General features: G+C 52.3%; 1 protein-coding gene across 1 annotated transcript; it reads left to right on the forward strand.

The window, feature by feature from the left end:
- Window positions 1–6,022: 6,022 nt before the first annotated feature.
- On the forward strand, window positions 6,023–15,393 carry APOD (apolipoprotein D). Its single transcript, XM_048864544.2, has 5 exons — window positions 6,023–6,235; window positions 8,289–8,442; window positions 9,081–9,202; window positions 13,183–13,268; window positions 14,929–15,393. The coding sequence occupies exons 2-5, from the start codon at window positions 8,320–8,322 to the stop codon at window positions 15,162–15,164; spliced, it is 567 nt and encodes a 188-aa protein (XP_048720501.1). The 5' UTR covers window positions 6,023–6,235; window positions 8,289–8,319; the 3' UTR covers window positions 15,165–15,393.
- The last annotated feature ends 1,971 nt before the right edge of the window (window positions 15,394–17,364 follow it).

The following is a 17,364-nucleotide window of genomic DNA, read 5'->3' on the forward strand; positions in this document are numbered from 1 at the left end:
TCCACAGGCAAAGTCATACACACAGAGCTCGCTGGAAATGAGGCAGGCCCAGGTGCTGCAGCCAATGACACATTTGGGGGTGAGGGTGCTGTACAAAAAGGATTTTTGTGGAATGCCACAAATTATTCATCTTGCAGCAAACCCTTGTCCGTGTGCAGGCAGCATCCTGGAGGCTGGAGCATGCATGCATGGCCCAGATATGGCTTGGAAAGCAGCTGCTGTTCTAGCAGAGTGGAGCAGAACTCTGCTTTAACAATAGAGCAGCTGGCCCTGGAGCAAGGGCAACACACTCCCACAATCAGGGTGTCTCCCCTGCTCCCCATTGTGTCTCCTGTACATTTCCTTGCCACATGGGGGAGATGTGGAGCAACCTGGTGGGAGGTTGCATGCCCATGGAAAGGCGTACCAGAAGCCATGCCCCATGCTATGGGAAGCAGCACAGGATACGTGGGGGAAATAAATCAGTCCCATGATCCTGCCCTCGGGCCAGATTTTAGAAGGGCAGAGCCCCCAGGATGGCAAATAAGAGCAATGTCTGTAAAACAGGCTCAGCGCCTCTGAAAGATCAGCCCCAGCTCACGCGCTGAGCAGGATGGGCAGGTCTGGGTGAGAGCCAGGGGGTGGAAGGGGCTGAGCCTAGCACTATGTGTCTCCCCAGCGCATACACACCTGGGCGCTGGGGAGCAGCCCAGGAAAGAAGCCAAGTGAAGCGGCTCTCGGGGCTTGTAGATGCAGGGTGGGCACTGGCCGGGGGAGGGCAGGAGGCTCAGCCACTGGGAGGCCAGGCTGACATCTCAATCCCGGCCTAGAGGAGGCCCCGTAGCACTAGTGAATGGCAGCAATCTGGAGCAGCAACTTCATTGTCACGCTGGCCCCAGGGCTGCGAAGTGCCGCTCCCGGAGGGGTCAGTGGGGACCCTGGGGGTATGGGACTGAATAGACACAGGAAGGGAATAAAGGGAGGGTGGCAGCACCAAGGAGCCCATCACAAGCAACTGATGGACGGGATCCCGACAGGGCAGTTGACCTGCTGTCTGGACACAGGATGTGGCCATGGGCACTGCAGTCCTGGAGTGAATGGCACTGGCATGGTTGTACGGCACAGTGCTGGGGGCCGGGGCCAGCATGGCAGGGTCGTGGGCAAACAGTGAGCCGGTGGTGGTCTCCAGGACAGCATCTTCTTGGGGCAGGCCATGGCTGACACACAGAGCAACAAGCCCGCGGAGCGGTCTTGAACAGCACAGGCGAGAACAGAGATGCCCCACGCTGAGCACACAGCACAGCGTTCATGAGCTGCAAGCAGAGGGCATCCAAAGGCAGGAGCTCCGTTGCACACGACTGACTGATCCCAGGAATGCCTGGCCCTCGGCCAGTACGCCCAGGCCATGGTCCCAGGTATGTTCATGTTAGTGTCACGGTCACAAAGCCGGCTCTGCACGTCCCAGCATGCAGGCAAATGGCAGATAGAGCAGCGCAGGGCAGCACTGGCCAGAGCGGGGCAGAGAGTCACGACTCAGCCTGCAGCCCAGCCAGGCTCTGGCCACCTAACGAGTGCAGCTGGCTGTAGCAGGTTGCCTGACTGGCTTCGGCCGGTTGGTTGGAGAAGTCAGCAGACTGGCTCTGAAGCAGCAGCTGGAAGAGGTTTTCTGCTTGCTTGTTGCCAGCCCTGCCTCAGACCAGGTAACCCAGTCCTGGCACGTCACTGATTTCTGCCTCCCACTCTGACCTTGGGTTCTGGCCTCTGGCTCGGTCCCTGACCCCTGCTGCAGACGCTGGTCATGGGGGCCGTGGCTGGTCACGGAGAAGGCTGCTGCTGAAGCTTCTGGCTCTCCCAATGATCCACTGGTGCAAAGCCCTGGCAGGCACATGTGGTGTTTAGACAAGGCTCAGAATCCCAGGGGCCCAGGGCAGACCAGGCCTCCCTGGCGCAGGGGTGCAGTTACCATCGCTGTGAGCACATGAGGAGGCCGATGCTGTCAAGTGAGATGCCACAGTCTGGCATCACGTTGATTGCCCGAGGCTGAGCACTCACGAGCCCTCTGGAGCCAGCGGGTGCTGCAGGGACCCTGCATCTCTGGCACTCAGGCTGGTTTCGTTTTGGTGCCTGGATCTAGATGTGGGGAACACGACTGCCATGTTGGCCTGGGTGTGTGGCCAGCTGGCCGAGAGCCATCGTGTGGGGGAAGGTGCCACACCCCTTGTTGCACAACCCACGTGGTATCACAGGGCCGAGGCAGCACGGCGCACGCTGGAGGACTAAATGGCTCCCTAGCCAGGCACTGCAGTAGGCCAGGCCCAGCCGGGTGCGGGGGAGGAGGCGGCGTGACCTCTCTGACTGGCTTTTCTGCAGAGCACAGGGGCCATGCGGTGAGGGGGGCTGCAGCCCTGCGTGCTGCTTTCTGCTGCACAGCACTGCGACATGCAGGCAACTGCAGTGGCCGAACTTGCTGCCAGCTCCCTTTGTGTGGGAAGGGCAGCGTGGTGGCTGCAGGAAGGGAGAAGGCAGAACTGGGACAGGATTAGCATGCGGGGGTGGCTGAATAACTGGGCGCAGAGGGCGCACCGGGCCTGGCTGAGTGCATGCATGTTTTCAATGGTGTTTATGGCCATCCTTTGCCGATGGGAGGACGGAGATCTTTCCGCGAGCGTGGCCACTGGCTCTTGCTGGTGTTGGCCAGGCTGTGGCCCAGCGTGGTGTGGCACAACGCATGGTTTGCAGGGGCTGCTTCTCCCCTGTGCGTGTGTGTGTGGGCACAGCGCATGCAGACCAGGGCATGACGGTGGGTTTCCCTAGGCTGTGGATGGGTGGCCGTCTGCCAGCCCACTGGGCTGTGCTCCCCAGTTACCGTTTGTCACTGTGCCTCAGTGGGTCATGCTGAGGATGCCAGATTCAGGACAAACTGCTGAGAAATAGGGCAGACTCACCCGCAAGTGGTGGTTATTCTTCCATAAGCTGTAACAAAAGCAAACTTCTGTCTCACCAGGCTGGCTAATGAGAAGTCAGGCATGCAGTATCCTGAGGAATCCCAGCCCTTGTCACAACCCAGACACCAGATGTAAGGATGAGTGGTTATTGAAAATCAATTTCACCGGACGGTTCTTCTAATCTCGAGATGAGTCACATACCCAGCTCAATGTATAACGCAGATCTTACCAATAATCACGCTGTTGCCAATCCTTTTGTATCTAATATCTAAAGATTTATTTTAGGGCTGTCAAGGGATTCAAAAAATGAATCACGATTAATCACATGGTTCAAAAAATGACCCTACAAGAAATGGGCTGCGGTATTGCAGTGCCAGGCCTGGAAGCAGATGGAAAGCAGTAGGAACATCTCCTTCCTCCAGTGCATTGCTGTGAAGATGCTGGCCCGTGGGGGAGGGAGTTTTAAAAAGGGCTTTAACAAGCAGTAGGGTGACCATACAAAGGGCAAATGGGACACCAGGCAGGGCCGGCCCGAGGCCCCCCCCCACGGGGCCAGCCTGAAGCCACCTTCCCCTGTGGGGCTGGCCCAGCCCAGCCTGCTCTCCTGAGCCCTCCCTCCCTTCCACTCAGGGCTGGCCTTGCCGCCCTCCCACCTGCACCTGCACATTCCTCTGGGCCCCGCTAGGGGTCGCACCCCACTTCTGGGGCAAAACTGGTCATGTGTCCTGTTTGCGCTTGCCATCTGATCAGCAGCTGGCAAGAGCTAATGGGACATATGCCCGGTTTTGGCAAAAAGAGTTGGGAAGGGTGGGACAAGGCTTAAGAAAGATCTGTGTTGTGGACGGTGGCACTGCGGAGCTGTTGCTGTGGGACCTGCGATGCCAGTAGTTGGGAGGGTCAAGGGGGTGGGGAGCGTGGCACGGGAGCCTTCGCATGGCTGCTCTGAGCCACTCCCTTGCAAGCAGCCATCTCGGCGGGGCTGTCACTTGGGGGAGAGGGAGGGACGGTGCAAGGGAACCATTCAACCCATGTGCATGCAAACACACACACACGGAACCAAACACTGAAGTTCTCCAAAACAAGGCATTCTCAGCAAGCTTTTTGCAGAGGGAGGGAAAAGTGAAAAGAGGAGTTTGCTGATTAGACACATTTGACAGCCAGCGGTACAAGACTGGAAGCTGCATGCAACTGCACTCCAAGAAATACCGCACCTTTTTCAATTATTCTGCATCATTCCTATAGCACTATAAGTGTGTCCAATGATTTACAAAGCAGAGGAGATCTCTTCGCTGCCCCGAAGTCCTTTCAATTTGAAATCCGAGCCCAGAATCCCATCTCACCCAGAGCCACACGGCTTAGGTTTATCAGACTCCACAACTATAAAATTATAACCCCCCCCCAAAAAAAGGAGAAATTAAATTTCACACCAGTACTCCCTATCTTTGTGATACCATCTGAGAGCAGGGCTAATCCCTTTGATTGGCTGAAGTGAGGGGGCGGGTCAGAAAGCTGGCAGCAGACTGCATTTCTACATGTGCCTGGCACATCACTAGGCTGAGCTGCACAACTCTTCACTGTCATGAGTACGTGTTGCACAAAGATTGAGAACTTCATTATTCCTAAGGGAAACATCTTCAAACATGTCAAAAACAGTTGTCTTCAGTAAGATCCTAGTCCAGGGGTTGGCAAACTTTTTGGCCCGAGGGCCACATCTGGGTGGGGAAGTTGCATGCAGGGCCATGAATGTAGGGCTGGGGCAGGGGGTTGGGGTGCAGGAGGGAGTGCGGGGTGTCGGAGGGGGTGCCGTGTGCAGGAAGGGGCTCAGGGCAGGGGGTTGGGGTGCAGGAGGGATGTGGCAGGGGACTCAGGGCAGGGGATTGGGGTGCAGGAGGGGTGTGGGGTACGGCAGGGGGCTCAGGGCAGGGGGGTGGGGTGTAGGAGGGGGTGCGGAAGGAGGCTCAGGGCAGGGGGTGGGGTGCAGGAGGGGTGCGGCAGGGGCTCAGGGCAGGGGCTGGGGTGCAGGAGGAGTGTGGGGTGCAGCAGGGGGCTCAGGGCAGGGGGTTGAGGTGCAGGAGGGGTGCGGCAGGAGCTCAGGGCAGGGGGTGGGGTGCAGGAGGAGTGTGGGGTGCAGCAGAGGGCTCAGGGCAGAGAGTTGGGGTTCAGGAGGAGTGCGTCAGGAGGCTCAGGGCAGAGGGTTGGGGTGCAGGAAGGGTGTGGGTGCGGCAGAGGCTCAGGGCAGGGGGTGGGGTGCAGGAGAGGTTCGGGGTGAGGGCTCCGGCCCGGCGCTGCTTGCCTGGAGCAGCTCTGGGGTGACAGCGGCATGCAGAGGGGCTAAGGCAGGCTCCCTGCCTGCCCTGGCCGTGCGCTGCTCCCAGAAGCAGCTGGCGCCATGTCCCTGTGGTCCCTGGAGGATGGCGGGGCAGAGGGCTCCACGCGCTGCCCTCGCCTCCAGGTACCTCCCCTGAAGTTCCCATTGTCCACGGTTCCCTGTTCCAGGCAAATGGGAGGTGCAGGGGCGGTGCCTGCAGGCGAGGGCAGAGCACGGAGCCCTCTGCCTCCCACCCCTTCCCTAGGGGCCGCAGGGACATGGTGCCGGCCGCTTCTGGGAGCGGCGTGGGGCCTGCAGCGCCATGGGGCTGGCAATCCCGTGGGCCGGATCCAAAGCCCTGAGGGGCCAGATCCGGCCCGCGAGCCATAGTTTGCCCACCCCTGGCCTAGGACATGAGACGATAGATGGAGACAGACGAGGTGCGCAAAGAAATGGCGATACAATGATCGGTCAGCATGACTGGCAGTGGTCTCAGCACATCATCAGCCAGTTACTCCAGCATAAATCCAGAGCAACTGCACTGGCCTTCTCTGGCGTAACTGAGATCGCAAGCTGGCCCCGATCTCCAGTCCCTAGCGGGGCTGGGAGCAGTTCCACCAGTGAGAGGGACATTTAAAGTCACCCTTTTAAAACTGGCTGTTTCAATAGTGCTGACAGCCCCTTGCCACGCAGTCGCTCGCAGCTGCAAAGTACCGCTGCGGCTGCAAGTGCTCTGCCCAGAAACACGTCTTCCCTTGTCTCCCTTTGGGGAGTGGCTGAAAGACAGAAAGTCTCTGCAGTTTTGCATCGGGTGCAGATTTAAGCCATCCGAGCTGCATTCCAAAAAAACAAGCGTGTCAGGGATCAGGGTGTGGCTTGTGCCAGCGTTAAGGAATGATGACCCCAGCATACTTATAAAATAAGTGAGGGCAACTCGCTAGACAGCTGTTCCTCATAACCCGGGCCTCTATCAACAGCACTTTGCTTCTCCTTCTCAGCAAAGGTATGTTGCCAAATTAATTGATTGAAGGTGCATGTCAGTATAAAATGGGAGCTGCTTTCTTGTGCCCTGTGATTGTCGTATTCCTTGTAGACAGGGGTGCTGACACTGTATTTCAAAAATAAAGGACTGTTTTCTTAGCACCCCTGCCCCACCCCATCCCGATATTTTTTATTATTAATCCTTAGCAGGACTCACCTTCATTCGCCATGGATATTTCTTGCTGCTTTTTGCAGCACTCAGCAACTCCCGATCTTGTCCAGAAGAAATCGTAAGTGCTGGAACGAGGGGTGCTGCGGGGGGCGCCACCCTGCTGCCTTGAAGTGGTTTCAGTCATCTACAGGGTTTACAGTTTGGTTTAATGGCTGTATTTGTGCCCCTGCCTGCAAGCCAAAAATGCTTTGATTGGATTTATTTTTAATGTATGTTTTGGAAGTGTGCTGGGACAGCCAGGAAAGGTTAAGGGCTGTCTGCCTGTCAGGGGTAGGGGGTCTAGGGTTGAAGATTTTCCTCGTATTGTTGCCAGTGAGTTGCACACCCTCTAATGCCTGGTGGAGGTGCTCAGCTTTGAAAGGGAGAAAAGAGAAATACACCAGAGCTCCTTTGGGTGCCGCCCAGCAAGGGGAGAGCGAGAGCCACCAGGAGGGAAACACCAGGAAAGGTGGCACTAAATGGTGGGCTGCATTCACACGTGGAGCCCACTGCTCTGTCTCTTTCACTAGCTCTCCTGTCTGCTTGCTTCTGTCCCAGAGAGCCCCAGCCGCAGGCAGCAAAGCCAAAGCCCCCTGTCTGTTTACAGACCCACCCTCAGGATGGGGCCATTCATTACAGCCCCTCAAAGTCATTCACTGACGCTCCCTGGGAGCAGGTGGTGGTGGGGTTTCTTCTCTAACCGCCGGTCAGCGTTTTACACAAAGTACTGATGCAGCTTCCCCTTGGATCAGGGCACTAGCCCAGCGTTTCTCAAATGTGGCCACCATGGCCGTGTGTGGCTACCAGGGGCTTTTCTTGTGGCCACAGCTTCCCGGACTGAGATTGAGGTGCCAAAGTAGCAGCCCCCCTCCCTGGTGCTCCCGGATGCACTGCCTTGGTGTTTGTTGATAGCTGGGGCCACCATCGGGGTTGAGCCCTGCCCCCCTCTGGATACACCTGGGGCACAACGGTGGAGGAGCAGGCAGCCATGGTTTCCCCACCTTCCCAGGGGCCGTGGGACTCAGGCCCTGGGGTGGTGGGGTGACAGGCTCTGGATCTGGAGCAGGGCTTCAGGCTTCAGTCCTGGGATCCAGCTGCGGGGCGGCAGGCTCCAGGTGCATGGCTTTGGGCTCTGTCCTCTGGCCATGGAGCTTTGGGCCCGGCCCCCCGCTGTCTTCCTGGCCCCAGCTGCCTCCCCCGATCCCCCATCCAGGGCTTATTTTGTCCCCAAACTTGCCAGGGCTGAGTAAGTCTGCTGTGAAAAGTGATATCTGTATGTTAGTTAATATCACTTTTCACAACAGACTTACTAGCTAGCAATAAATAAATTACGATTTGGACATGTATATGTGCATATTTATTTGTTTTTCCTAACGCTAATTAAGTATTTTAGGAAAAAGCGTGAGAGCAGCCACCAGCAAGAGTTGGTGGCCGTACTCTGTGGCCACCAAATTATTTGTCCTAAGAACCCCAGCACTAGCCTTAAAGCGCAAGCCTGGGAGGTGCTGAATGCCCTCAGCGCCCCTGGATCTCACTGCCGGTCAGGGCTGTGCAGTGCCTACAAACCGTTGTTTCCAGGTTGCTGTTGCTCTCCTCACCATATGCAGACGCAGGCGTGGCAGTTTGCTTCACCAGGAAGCATTGGGGATGGGCTTGGCCATGCTCGAGGTAGGCACTGGGCTATTGGCCATTTTAAGACTGCCTTGGCAGCGGAGTGCTGGTGGTTTCCGTCCTTCCACTCCTTTTCCTCTGACTGTGGTTTTAACCTCATCCTGTCGCTCACGCTCTGTTTGTCATCGTGTCACCTCGTGCACAGATTTGCTCCTCCGGGAGACCAGGCATTCTCTGTTTTATTTCTTTTTAGGTCCGGTTCCCATTTGCATCCACAAGTGACCATGCCAGGGACTTTGGCGCTGCTTTCAGTTCTGTTCAGTCTCCTCCACATCACCGAGGGGCAAACGTTCAGCTGGGGACCGTGTCCGGATCCACCCGTCCAGGAGAACTTTGATGTTACCAAGGTGTGAAGAACTCTAAAATCCTGCTGGCTCAAAGCAATTAAGGCAAAGAGGGTGTGTAAAGATCAGCCAGCCTGCCAGGGTGGCTGAACAGTGGAGCAAATTTTGCGCTCCATGTGCTATGCCTTCCCTTGTGCCCACTCCACAGAGGACGTGAGTCTAATAGTGACACCCTTCGCTCTGTGACAGTGCTTTTCATCCATAGGTCTCAAAGCGATTTACAAAGGAGGTACGTACCATATCCCCATTTTACAAACGGGGAAACTGAGGCACAAAGGTACATTGACTTGCCCATGGTCCTACAGCAGGCTAGTGGTAGAGAACCCATGTGTCCTGAATCCCAGTCCGGCGCTCTCTCCATTAGGCCATACTGGTACAGCCTCTCCTGCCTACAGAGCCTGGCTTTCTAGCTCAAGTTGTAGGGACACATGCATTTAATTCTAAAGGTTGCCAGTTTGGTCCCTTCTGTGGACCAGTGTGGTTATTCTCACACAAACGTAGAAAAGTTTCTTTGAACTGAGCAGAATAAGGACAATGTTAATGAAGGAACTAGACTGCCCTGTAGCCTGTTGATCACATCCATTGAATCCCTGTGAATCTGAGGACACTAACAAGGCTTGTTCTGGGTTTTCTTTTTTCAGTATGTTGGGAAATGGTATGAAATCGAAAAGCTGCCTGCAAGCTTTGAGAAGGGAATCTGCATCCAGGCCAATTACTCACTGAAGGAAAATGGGAAGATTAAAGTGGTAAATCAAGAGCTCCTGTAAGTACCTTTTTCCAAGCTTGTATCTTTGCTGCAGCAGGATCCCAGTGAGCCTTGAGTTTTCTTGCCGCTGAGCAGAGAGAATCTCTTAAATTACACTAACTGGCTGATATTGTCTTTCTCCATATCTGCCAACGCAGCCTCATCTCACTTCCAGAGGGCACCATGCAATGCAGAGGGGATGCTCACCTCATGGTTTCAGTAACTCAGCTGGCAGGACAAGCCAGAGATCTGTTGTCAGAGATAATGCATGGCCCAGCCGCACTTCATCCCTCTCCTTGTGCTTTAGCTTGGGTCTCTGGTCTCTGTGCTGTACCCTTTGAGCACCGGCATGTCTTGTCGCACTGCAAGCTTGACCCGCGAATAGGAAATACATCAGTGCGTACAGCCACTGGTAAAAGAGCATGCGCTGAGTATTACGCACTGTCCTGCAGCCCTCGCTGGCCTGAACCTGATGTGACTTTACTAGTCTCAGGGTGACGTTCATCCCTGTGCAGAGGCCGCTTGGTGCTGAACAGGCGCCTGGGCCCTGTGCTGGCCCCTTGCTCACGGGCGGATGCCACCAAAATACCAGTCAAGAGGCCACAAACCCAATCCAAGTATATTGGCCATTTTCAGTGAAGCAAGTATTTGTAAGTCTGTTTTTGCAGTATTCACTTAGCTCTGGTAGTACCTGCTGTGTAATGTGTGCCAGAAATAGCTACCCACGTAAATCAATGAGCATTGTAAATAGATTGTTTGTGGTAATTTACTTGTGTTTTGCAAGCCCAGAGCTCTTCTGAATTTTTGCAGAGACTGGTCCAGGTGTTTTTTCTATAGTGCTGTCAGATAGTCTCAGCTTTCACAGGAGGCTGTTGTGAGTGAACGAATGAAAGGTTCTTTGCATTCCCTGGCATGACATGGTGGCTTTGTTCTACTGCACATAACAACATTTCAGTCCATTCTTTGTGCTTGGCAGATGAGCAGTGCCCGTTTGCCTTTGTGCCCATTTTCCTCTGTATCTGCTTAGCACTGTCTCCTCTCCTTCTTTGCCAAAGAAGGGCCTGACAAACAGCAGGGTAATTCATTGAGTCCATATTAAACTGCAAGAGATGGGGGAGGTTGTAATGTGACTGACGGTCTGTGTAATGATTTCACTCTGTTCAGGATCCTGAGAGCTCCAGAATAACTCGAGCTGTTCGAGGTAAAGAACACCAGCCCTCCTGTGCATACAGCCCTGAATGCAATGGCAGATGGAGGAGGCTGCCACAAGAAGGAGCCAGGGATGTTTTTTGCTGTTTGCATAGACCCATACATTCTCAGCGCTCACACACACTTCAGCCCCTTCCAATCTCTCTGCTCTTGGTGGGGCAAGGCAGCAACCATAACAGATAATACTTGTCATTTTCTACCATTTTGTATGTTCAAAGCACTGTACTGGTACTAACAAACTAATTCTCACGATGGCCCCAGGAAGCAGGTGGGCAAGTATTATAACTTTCTCCTTTTTACTGATGGGGGAAACTGAGGCAAAGAGGTACAATGACTTGCCCAAGGCCACAGAGTCAGTGGAATAGGGAATAGAGCTCAGGATCTCTTGTCTCGTAATCCCATGCTCATTTCTTCAGACCATGTGACCTCTCCCTTGCCAGTCCCCAAAAGTGGGCAGTTCTTGTTATAGGGGTTTTTGCTGTTGAGTGGAGGTGTTGGGACGATAGTTCAGAGTCTGTAATTAAACAAATCTTACTTTATTAAACTGGGACATGTAATAAGCAAGGGGAATAATATGCTTTAATCTAAGTAGGACACAGGCAATTAGACAGGTGTGAACATGTGATACGATTGCTGGAAGCTGGGCAAGTTCTGTGGGAGTCGGAGGAGGGATGTCAGCATCTCCTACTCTTTAACAGCAGAGGCCTGATCCCCACTGCCTGGCATTGTGTGTGTGGCGGTTACATCAACCTCGCTCTGTCAGTGTCTACTCACTACAGTATTGCTCCGGCCGATGCAAGTCGCCCACTGCACCAAGCTAATAACTCCACCGCCGCGAGAGGTGTTGTGCTTCGGTCGATGTAGTTAGGTCAACGCAGTGTCAGCACTTCCATCGGTCTGTTCTGGCTGTCAGCCCCAGCAGCTGAAACCAATGTAATTACTATGTTGGCTGTATGTCGACATGACTTAAGTTTGTCACGTAGACTTGCCCTGATTCTCCTGTCGCTTACACTGACCTTGCACCCCGCCTCTCCATTCAGTGGTGTGTGTTTTTTTGTGTTTTTTTTTCTCAACAGCGGTGTCAGCAGCAGTCCAGGGAAGGAGCACTCCAGCCGGCAACAGCAGCAGCTCAAGGGAGGGAGAAGGAGCTCCAGCCAGCAGGGCAGCCAGAGAAGAGGGAGGGCTCCAGCCAGCAGGGCAGCCTAAGCGGACTGACCCTCCCTCCTGTACCTATTGGGTTCCGGGAAGTGGGTGGGCGGAAGCCCGCCCACTGCTATAGGACCCCCCAACCCCACCCCAGCCTAAGGGGAGGATCCACAGGACCTGGAAACCAAATGATTCCGGGGGACAACTAATGAAATAACAGGGACAGGAGTGCGGTCAAAGGGTTAAAAGAAGGGAGCCTGACGGGGACACCGAGCAGAGAACCCCGGACAGTGCCCACTGCTCCTCAAAGGCGTCAAGGGAGCCAGTGGACGCTGCCTGTTACTCCATATTCACACCAGTGTGAGTGAGAGGAGAGCTGGTGTCCTTGTGCTGCACCTCTTTCACCCATGCAAAGTGAGCGTGAAGTGCTGTCAAATCTGAATGCTCCAGACACTTAGCTTTTTATACCCTTTTTGCACAGGTATAAGTCTCCACCCAAAGCACAGGAAAGTAGAGAATTGGTCCACAGATGGTGGAGAATCAGGCCCTGGGGGCTATTTTATTATGAGTTAACTTTGTAAGGAAACCAGGACAGGGAAAACTGAAGCATCGTGGAAAGAACAATGACAATTTCTGAATTTTAAGCAGATCTGGGCCTGCTCAGGGGTTGGGATCTCAATTTCAGAGAGAAAGGAGAAGTGAATAGGAAATGATGTCTCTTAAACATTCCCTGCACAATGTGAGCACATGCAGGGCTATGCAATAGGATGGAGTGCCAAACAAGTCACACTTCCCCTTCCTTCCCCTCCTTCCTATTATTATTATTATTTTAAGGTCAGGCTTGACAAAGCCCTGGCTGGGATGATTTAGTTGGGGGTTGGTCCTGCTTTGAGCAGGGGGCTGGACTAGACGACCTCCTGAGGTCCCTTCCAACCTTGATATTCTATGATTCTATGATTCTATTATTTGCATTGTGATGGATCAGGGTCCACTGTGCTAGCCACTGTACAAATGGAGAAAAAAGGGCAGTCTGCCCCGAGGAGTTATCTCCTCAATCTTATCCTCATCACTGTCATGTCTGAGAGCTTTCCAGCAGTGTAGTAAGCTACATGACAAACATCTGTCACTTGCTTGGGTTTTTTCTCTCTTCGTCTCCTACATGACAATTTGGGGATTTTTAAATTTCTTTTCTTTATATTAATAGACTGTACACACACTATACCATGGGTTTATAGTTGCAAAACACACACTGACATTCTGCTGACACAAGCTGTTCAGTTCAGCAACATACAAAGCAGGAAAATACACCAGAGAGGCAGTTGGTTGTTCTGGGCTAAGTGGCCCCCTGCTCTGATCCTGTATGGCAATCCCGACGTTCCTATATTGCCATCTAGATTGCTCTGCATGGCATGACATCTAGAGTGTGCTGTTACTGGAAATCGAAACATGTCATCTAAAAGTTGATTCTGTGCCTATTGGGAAGCTGCTGTTAACTGGAACGCACGTTATGTGGGGTTTTACTTTGGATTTTAACCGACTATATGTAGATTACCACCTCAAGAGAGTGAGTTACTGGAAATAACTGTTTAAATGTGATTGCAAACCTGTGCCATTAATCTCCAAACCTCTTGTTCTCCCCTTAGCTCTGACGGCAGAATTAATCAAATCGAGGGGGAGGCTGTCCAGGCAGACAATGAGCTGGCCAAGCTGGGTGTCAGCTTTTACTGGTGTAAGTGTGTTTGTTTAAAGGCTCATCCTGGAAGAAGTTTAAAGACATTCCCTGCAGTGGGCCAAATCCTGCTCCTCGGGTCTTGCTATTGGCTTCAGTAGCACCATGAATTCTGCCCAGAGCTGGGTCCTGATTCTGTTTGCACACTGGTATAGATCAGTGGAGTCCCATAGGTGTAAAACTAGTTCAAGTGAGAGGAAAGCAGGCCCAGTGGTAAGGCCCCCAGATGAGAAACAGTTCAGGATAAATGTTTCTGTGGCGACTAGGAAGTTGGACAATGATTTTATTTTAATTTAATTATGTGGCTTTTTTCTTTTCTTTCACTTGTTATCATGCCATCAAGGCTTCTACCATCGTTGTTACATACCCGTTTCTCCTTGTGCACAATATTGTTTCAGAAAGTATTCCCTTTGTCCACCTTTACACTTGTTCCTCACACCTTCCTGCTGCCTTGTTAGAGGTTTGATGGCTGCTCTGATGTCTCCTGTGTGCGTGGAGTGGGGAAGGAGACTATTCTTATTCACAAAAAGTAATCCAGGGAAGGGCTAGTTCTGCGCTGCCATGCACGATGTCACTCGCACACTGGGGGAGTGAAACATGCTACCATTTTCCTTGGTACAAGGCAGTGGAGAATCAGGTCTGGATCAAGGGATGAACCCTGTAACCTGTGTTCTCACGAGTACGTCAGGCTGGACCAAGTTCCCTCCATCAGACTGATGTCAACCTGACCTAACTCGAACTCCATTTAAGTCAACAATCTAAATTTAGACCAGTCTCTTCTAACGGAGAGCAGAATTAGGGGTGTCAGCCAGATCCTCAATGAATAAATGGTGCTACTGTACCCTAAGTAGAGGGGGCTCTGGCTTCCCTGGCAGCCGGGCCTGGGCGGGGGGCAGCCTGCCACTGCCTCCCCAGCCAGGCTTTCTCAGGCAGCTGCTGCGCTGCATGGAGCGGTGACCCAGAATGGCTGGTGGCATGAGAAGTGTCTGGTCCCACCCTGTCCGCTCCCCCTGGGCCTGACTGCCAGGGGCAGAGTCTGCTGGGGGACAGGCGCAGTGGGAGGACAGAGCCCTTCTCCCGCCCTCCCGGTGGCCAATCGGGGGGGGGGGGACTTGACCCCTCCCCCCGTGTCGCCCGCCGCGTGTCTTTGACTGAACATCATGAAATAAAAACAGGAAAAGGGAATTACACTATTTGGCTTTAGCTGCAGGTCTGACCCAGTGACTCTAAGGGGGCAGGAGCAGGCACCAGGTGTGAGGTGTGGTGGAGTCATCTCTGGGCCTACCAAGATGACCGGTACCCCCTGATGTCTGTTCTCATGTGCACCAAACTCCCCTTCATTCCAGCCTGTGGGGGGGTTTTGGTTTTTAACTGTGGATTAGCTGTTGGCACTAGGCTGTATTACACATCCAGCATAACTAGTAATGAGTCTTTAGTTCAAAATTCTATTGGCTTTCTTGAATCTATCAGGTGTAACATGAAACCTCTACATAATAACTTCCTGCCCTTTCATAGGTCACACAGCAAGTCAGTAGCAAAACTGGGAAAAGAACCCAGGAGTCCTGACTTACCGTAACTCCTCTAACTGCTTAACATACACCAAGGAAAATCAAATGTTGGTTAATCATATTTTCTAATGATGTCCCTGCTGTTTTTCTAGTCATGCCCTCTAGCCCTTACTGGGTACTCTCCACTGACTATGAAAACTACTCCATGGTGTATTCCTGCACTACTTTTATCTGGCTCTTCCACGTTGAATATGCCTGGATTCTGTCAAGAACTCCCCAGCTGCAGCCAGAAACTGTGGAACGCCTGAAGAACCTTCTCCGTTCCTACAAGATTGACACTGAGAAAATGAGGCCAACTGATCAAATTAATTGTCCTCCTGAGATGTAGATCCCACTGTTTAGAAGAACAAGTCCAGGATAGTTATGAACTCTGTTGCTTTCTTAGTGTTGGTTAAAACCTCTTAATTTAGAATAACAAACTCTTTTGCTAATGGTAGCTTGTAAACCCTGACTGTAATGTCTACATGTGATAGCAGCTACGTAGCATTGGTACTCTGCCTGTGTAACCTCTCTCATGTACTTTGAGAAGCCTGAATAAATTATACCAAAACCCTTTCCATCCTTACTGTTCTTTCAGAGTTAAATAGGCTTTGAGTGCCGATTCTGAAGTTCTGTGGCCAATACAAGTTCTCAGGAATGGATGCAGGAGGATGTAGGCTGTAGCATACAAATGTCCCCTGGGGAAAACTGTTCTCATGGCATCTGGCAGGCTTGTTTCTTCGCATTTGTCTTGATGTCTGGTAGGCCTGTTATCAGCACACGGCTCAATCAGCGACATCATCACTATCGTCTCTCTAATAGCATCCTATTGACATAAGAGGGATTCTGTAGGGAGGCCAGAATTTGGGAGCCAAGATTCTCTACAGAGAGAACTTTTGTCCATTGTTTACGTTGGCAGCTCTATGGTGAGAGATGTTTATTTTTACTTGAGGAATGTAATGGCTTTGCCAGCATGGACATAAGCTGCTGTGAAGGCCACAGAACTCTTCAGTGATTTCACTGGTCTTTGGGTCAGGCCTTGTATGTCCAAATCTCAGATTGCTAAATACATCCCAGAGTGTCTGCACCAGTCGCCCATACCCCCGTCTGAGAATGTGCCCTCTCCTATCTGTAACTATGATGGAAGCAGTTTTGTAAGGGGAGAAGGGAGCAGCGTCTATTCTGTGTCCTAACCTAAACTGCTCTCGGCTTCTGAGATCTGTAAACAAGCAGGGAGAGAAAGAACATCTTCCCGCTGCTAGAGGCTGACCAAGTGACAGGCAAATGGAGCTCTAACCCTGCCTTGTAAGTGTATTGTACTTCAAGGATTTCATCTAAATACTCTGTCAATGGAAGGCTTTCATTCACATCCTGCTTGCTGCTTTTGTATTCATTGGGATATAGCCGGGACATCACCTTTTCCCCTGACAGATGTTCAGGAGTCAAGATGACTCTGTATACGTAGTAACAATACAGCTCCTTACAAATGAAACCAACGTACCTGCGGTATGGCTGCATAGACTTTTTCCTTCAGACATGGGGAATTGGGGGTGCATAGTCCTTCCCCAGAACGCAGACTCTGCCTCTCCCTGTAATGTCACACCGCTGACCAGTATCCGCCCATTCCGGCTCTTCCTATGTGGCTCCGCTCTCATTAGCTCTATGTCTTTGTCTCCTTTGGAAGCAAAAGGTGTTTTCCAGGAGAGCAGAAAGATTTACCAAGGTGGAGATTCCTTTCCGTTTGGCCATAAAAAGAAACAAAGCCAAGTCCACAGTGACGTACAGTAGAAAGCCTTTTGCTAGAAGCAGGTATCTCCTATCTGATGATGTAGTGGGGTGGTACTTGGAAAAGGCTTGGACTCTTCCAGCTGGTTTAGTTCAGGCTCATTCTCCAAGTGTTGCTTCCTCAGCATCTGCTTCTGTCAATAATAATTGCAATTATATACATAGTGTTTCCTCTACAGATGCACTTTACAGAAGTGGGATAAGCCTAATTCTCCCCCTTGATGGTATTTTATACAGATGACGTCACTGAGGCTAAGTGACTTGCCCAAGGTTGCACTGTGACCTCAGTGGTGATACCAGGTATAGGCCCCACATTTCTTTGTTGCCAGTCTTGTGCGCACTCTGCTAGACAACAGCTATCCCTTGTATGCCATCCTGTGCTGGGAACAGGGGGAACCAGGGTCACATTCTGGATCCTAGGATAAAATTAGGGTGATCAATCCCCATCCTATTTGCCCCCCAAACACAGTAGATAATGGTCATAACCTTTGCTAGGTGTCCCAGGGCACTGTCTTCACAAAGGAGATAACTTTCTGCAAGCTGTGTGTGATACAGACTGCTGCTGCAGTCTGGCCCCTGGAGGAGGAACCGCTACTGTGAATGGGATTTCCCTGGAAACAGTCACAACAAATGTTAGTTCCACAATAGCTGCAGAGAGAAGACAGGTGTGGCTGATGCTTAAAAGATGCCTGCAGGTTGTCAATGAGAGCAATTGTCTCAGGGCAGGTGCGTGCTGGGTCAGTGCTGCTCAAAGTAAAGCTGCC

This window comes from Caretta caretta, chromosome 9 (assembly GCF_965140235.1).
Source record: "Caretta caretta isolate rCarCar2 chromosome 9, rCarCar1.hap1, whole genome shotgun sequence".
NCBI lineage: Eukaryota > Metazoa > Chordata > Testudines > Cheloniidae > Caretta > Caretta caretta.